Below are 5,000 nucleotides of genomic sequence, written 5' to 3' on the forward strand. Positions count from 1 at the left end.
GTAGTGAACTAACCTCCTGTAACTGACTTGCCTAGTAAAATAAAGGTAAAATAAAGGTAAACTAAAAATAAACTAGTAGTGAACTAACCTCCTGTCCTCCAGACCACCAGTAGTGAGCTAACCTCCTGTCCTCCAGACCACCAGTAATGAACTAACCTCCTGTCATCTGCCCTCTAGTAGTGAACTAACCTCCTGTCCTCTGTCCTCTATTAGTGAACTAACCTCGTGTCCTCTGTCCTCTAGTAGTGAACTAACCTCCTGTCCTCTGTCCTCTATTAGTGAACTAACCTCCTGTCCTCTGTCCTCTAGTAGTGAACTAACCTCCTGTCCTCTGTCCTCTAGTAGTGAACTAACCTCCTGTCCTCTGTCCTCTATTAGTGAACTAACCTCGTGTCCTCTGTCCTCTAGTAGTGAACTAACCTCCTGTCCTCTGTCCTCTATTAGTGAACTAACCTCGTGTCCTCTGTCCTCTAGTAGTGAACTAACCTCCTGTCCTCTGTCCTCTATTAGTGAACTAACCTCCTGTCCTCTGTCCTCTAGTAGTGAACTAACCTCCTGTCCTCTGTCCTCTAGTAGTGAACTAACCTCCTGTCCTCTGTCCTCTATTAGTGAACTAACCTCGTGTCCTCTGTCCTCTAGTAGTGAACTAACCTCCTGTCCTCTGTCCTCTATTAGTGAACTAACCTCGTGTCCTCTGTCCTCTAGTAGTGAACTAACCTCCTGTCCTCTGTCCTCTATTAGTGAACTAACCTCCTGTCCTCTGTCCTCTAGTAGTGAACTAACCTCCTGTCCTCTGTCCTCTAGTAGTGAACTAACCTCCTGTCCTCTGTCCTCTATTAGTGAACTAACCTCGTGTCCTCTGTCCTCTATTAGTGAACTAACCTCCTGTCCTCTGTCCTCTAGTAGTGAACTAACCTCCTGTCTTCTGTCCTCTAGTAGTGAACTAACCTCCTGTCCTCTGTCCTCTATTAGTGAACTAACCTCCTGTCCTCTGTCCTCTAGTAGTGAACTAACCTCCTGTCCTCTGTCCTCTATTAGTGAACTAACCTCCTGTCCTCTGTCCTCTAGTAGTGAACTAACCTCCTGTCCTCTGTCCTCTAGTAGTGAACTAACCACCTGTCCTCTGTCCTCTAGTAGTGAACTAACCTCCTGTCCTCTGTCCTCTATTAGTGAACTAACCTCCTGTCCTCTGTCCTCTCGTAGTGAACTAACCTCCTGTCCTCTGTCCTCTATTAGTGAACTAACCTCCTGTCCTCTGTCCTCTAGTAGTGAACTAACCTCCTGTCCTCTGTCCTCTATTAGTGAACTAACCTCGTGTCCTCTGTCCTCTAGTAGTGAACTAACCTCCTGTAACTGACTTGCCTAGTAAAATAAAGGTAAAATAAAGGTAAACTAAAAAAAAACTAGTAGTGAACTAACCTCCTGTCCTCCAGACCACCAGTAGTGAGCTAACCTCCTGTCCTCCAGACCACCAGTAATGAACTAACCTCCTGTCATCTGCCCTCTAGTAGTGAACTAACCTCCTGTCCTCTGTCCTCTATTAGTGAACTAACCTCGTGTCCTCTGTCCTCTAGTAGTGAACTAACCTCCTGTCCTCTGTCCTCTATTAGTGAACTAACCTCCTGTCCTCTGTCCTCTAGTAGTGAACTAACCTCCTGTCCTCTGTCCTCTAGTAGTGAACTAACCTCCTGTCCTCTGTCCTCTATTAGTGAACTAACCTCGTGTCCTCTGTCCTCTAGTAGTGAACTAACCTCCTGTCCTCTGTCCTCTATTAGTGAACTAACCTCGTGTCCTCTGTCCTCTAGTAGTGAACTAACCTCCTGTCCTCTGTCCTCTATTAGTGAACTAACCTCCTGTCCTCTGTCCTCTAGTAGTGAACTAACCTCCTGTACCTCTGTCCTCTAGTAGTGAACTAACCTCCTGTCCTCTGTCCTCTATTAGTGAACTAACCTCGTGTCCTCTGTCCTCTAGTAGTGAACTAACCTCCTGTCCTCTGTCCTCTATTAGTGAACTAACCTCGTGTCCTCTGTCCTCTAGTAGTGAACTAACCTCCTGTCCTCTGTCCTCTATTAGTGAACTAACCTCCTGTCCTCTGTCCTCTAGTAGTGAACTAACCTCCTGTCCTCTGTCCTCTAGTAGTGAACTAACCTCCTGTCCTCTGTCCTCTAGTAGTGAACTAACCTCCTGTCCTCTGTCCTCTATTAGTGAACTAACCTCCTGTCCTCTGTCCTCTATTAGTGAACTAACCTCCTGTCCTCTGTCCTCTCGTAGTGAACTAACCTCCTGTCCTCTGTCCTCTATTAGTGAACTAACCTCCTGTCCTCTGTCCTCTAGTAGTGAACTAACCTCCTGTCCTCTGTCCTCTAGTAGTGAACTAACCTCCTGTCCTCTGTCCTCTATTAGTGAACTAACCTCCTGTCCTCTGTCCTCTAGTAGTGAACTAACCTCCTGTCCTCTGTCCTCTATTAGTGAACTAACCTCCTGTCCTCTGTCCTCTCGTAGTGAACTAACCTCCTGTCCTCTGTCCTCTATTAGTGAACTAACCTCCTGTCCTCTGTCCTCTATTAGTGAACTAACCTCCTGTCCTCTGTCCTCTATTAGTGAACTAACCTCCTGTCCTCTGTCCTCTATTAGTGAACTAACCTCCTGTCCTCTGTCCTCTAGTAGTGAACTAACCTCCTGTCCTCTGTCCTCTATTAGTGAACTAACCTCCTGTCCTCTGTCCTCTCGTAGTGAACTAACCTCCTGTCCTCTGTCCTCTCGTAGTGAACTAACCTCCTGTCCTCTGTCCTCTATTAGTGAACTAACCTCCTGTCCTCTGTCCTCTATTAGTGAACTAACCTCCTGTCCTCCAGACCAATAGTAGTGAACTAACCTCCTGTCCTCTGTCCTCTCGTAGTGAACTAACCTCCTGTCCTCTGTCCTCTAGTAGTGAACTAACCTCCTGTCCTCTGTCCTCTCGTAGTGAACTAACCTCCTGTCCTCTGTCCTCCAGACCACCAGTAGTGGCAGCAGCAGGATGAGTTCAGACGGGGGTGGCCGGCCGGCCAAGGTGGGTTCCCGGGTGGAGGTGATTGGGAAGGGGCACCGCGGAACAGTGGCATATATCGGTGCAACGCTCTTCTCCACAGGGAAGTGGGTGGGAGTGATCCTCGACGAGTCGAAGGGGAAGAACGATGGCACAGTCCAGGGGAAGAGATACTTCACCTGCCACGAGAACCATGGCATCTTCGTACGGCAGTCGCAGGTAGGTACCACAACTGGGTTATGGTGACTATTATCAATGAACAGAACAGACAGACCTGTGTGGGTTATGGTGACTATTATCAATGAACAGAACAGACAGACCTGTGTGGGTTATGGTGACTATTATCAATGAACAGAACAGACAGACCTGTGTGGGTTATGGTGACTATTTTCAATGAACAGAACAGACAGGCCTGTGTGGGTTATGGTGACTATTATCAATGAACAGAACAGACAGACCTGTGTGGGTTATGGTGACTATTATCAATGAACAGAACAGACAGACCTGTGTGGGTTATGGTGACTATTATCAATGAACAGAACAGACAGGCCTGTGTGGGTTATGGTGACTATTATCAATGAACAGAACAGACAGAACAGACAGGCCTGTGTGTGTTATGGTGAGCCTGCAGTAGGTGCAAGCTACAAAGGTTGCTGTGGATACCAAAATAATTCATATTCAGTTGCTTTGTGATCAGATTTCATCCCTCTTTCTCTCTCCTCTCCTCTCCTCTCACTTCTTCTCCTCTCCTCTCCTCTTCTCCTCTCCTCTCCTCCTCCCTCCATCAGATCCAACTGGTTGATGATGGAGCAGACACCACCTCTCCTGACACCCCAGAACCGGCCTCCAACAAGGTCCCCAAACACGGTGATGACACAGAGACAGAACACACAGAGACAGAACACACCGAGACAGATCACACCGAGACAGATCACAGAGACAGAACACACAGAGACAGAACACAACGAGACAGAACACACAGAGACAGAACACAGACAGACAGAACACACCGAGACAGAACATAACGAGACAGAACACGACGAGACAAAACACACAGCGACAGAACACAAGGAGACAGAACACACAAAGACAGAACACACAAAGACAGAACACACAGAGACAGAACACAGAGACAGAACACACAGAGACAGAACACGACGAGACAGAACACACAGAGACAGATCACAGAGACAGAACACACAGAGACAGAACACACAGAGACAGAACACACAGAGACAGATCACAGAGACAGATCACAGAGACAGATCACAGAGACAGAACACACAGAGACAGAACACACAGAGACAGAACACACAGAGACAGAACACACAAAGACAGAACACACAAAGACAGAACACACAGAGACAGAACACAGAGACAGAACACAGAGACAGAACACACAGACACAGAACACACAGAGACAGAACACACAGAGAGAGAACACACAGAGACAGAACACACAGAGACAGATCACAGAGACAGAACACACAGAGACAGAACACAGAGAGACAGAACACGACGAGACAAAACACACAGCGACAGAACACACCGAGACAGAACACACAGAGACAGAACACACAGAGACAGAACGCACAGAGACAGAACGCACAGAGACAGAACGCACCGAGACAGAACACACCGAGACAGAACACTCAGAGACAGAACATAGAGAGACAGAACACGACGAGACAAAACACACAGCGACAGAACACACCGAGACAGAACACTCAGAGACAGAACACAGAGAGACAGAACACGACGAGACAAAACACACAGCGACAGAACACACAGAGACAGAACACACAGAGACAGAACACACAGAGACAGAACGCACAGAGACAGAACACAGAGAATAATGACAGAAAGATGGAAGTAAGCCAGAAGGAAGCCAGAAGGAAGCCAGAAGGAAGCCAGAAGGAAGCCAGGTCTCCCCTGTGAAAGAGATTATAAAGTGAGGCTTGAGGATCAGAGA

At 47.5% G+C, this 5,000-nt stretch overlaps 1 protein-coding gene across 1 annotated transcript in view; it reads left to right on the top strand.

The window, feature by feature from the left end:
* The first annotated feature begins 2,997 nt into the window (after nucleotides 1-2,997).
* The window catches only part of LOC135536292 (dynactin subunit 1-like), a 140,299-nt gene continuing 138,296 nt past the window's right edge, over nucleotides 2,998-5,000 (top strand). Inside the window, exons 1-2 of the mRNA XM_064962649.1 lie at nucleotides 2,998-3,247; nucleotides 3,817-3,895. Of these exons, the coding sequence (XP_064818721.1) occupies nucleotides 3,020-3,247; nucleotides 3,817-3,895 (307 nt within the window). The 5' untranslated portion in view covers nucleotides 2,998-3,019. The remainder of the gene's footprint in view (nucleotides 3,248-3,816; nucleotides 3,896-5,000) is intronic.

Source organism: Oncorhynchus masou, unplaced genomic scaffold (assembly GCF_036934945.1).
Source record: "Oncorhynchus masou masou isolate Uvic2021 unplaced genomic scaffold, UVic_Omas_1.1 unplaced_scaffold_591, whole genome shotgun sequence".
Lineage (NCBI taxonomy): Eukaryota > Metazoa > Chordata > Actinopteri > Salmoniformes > Salmonidae > Oncorhynchus > Oncorhynchus masou.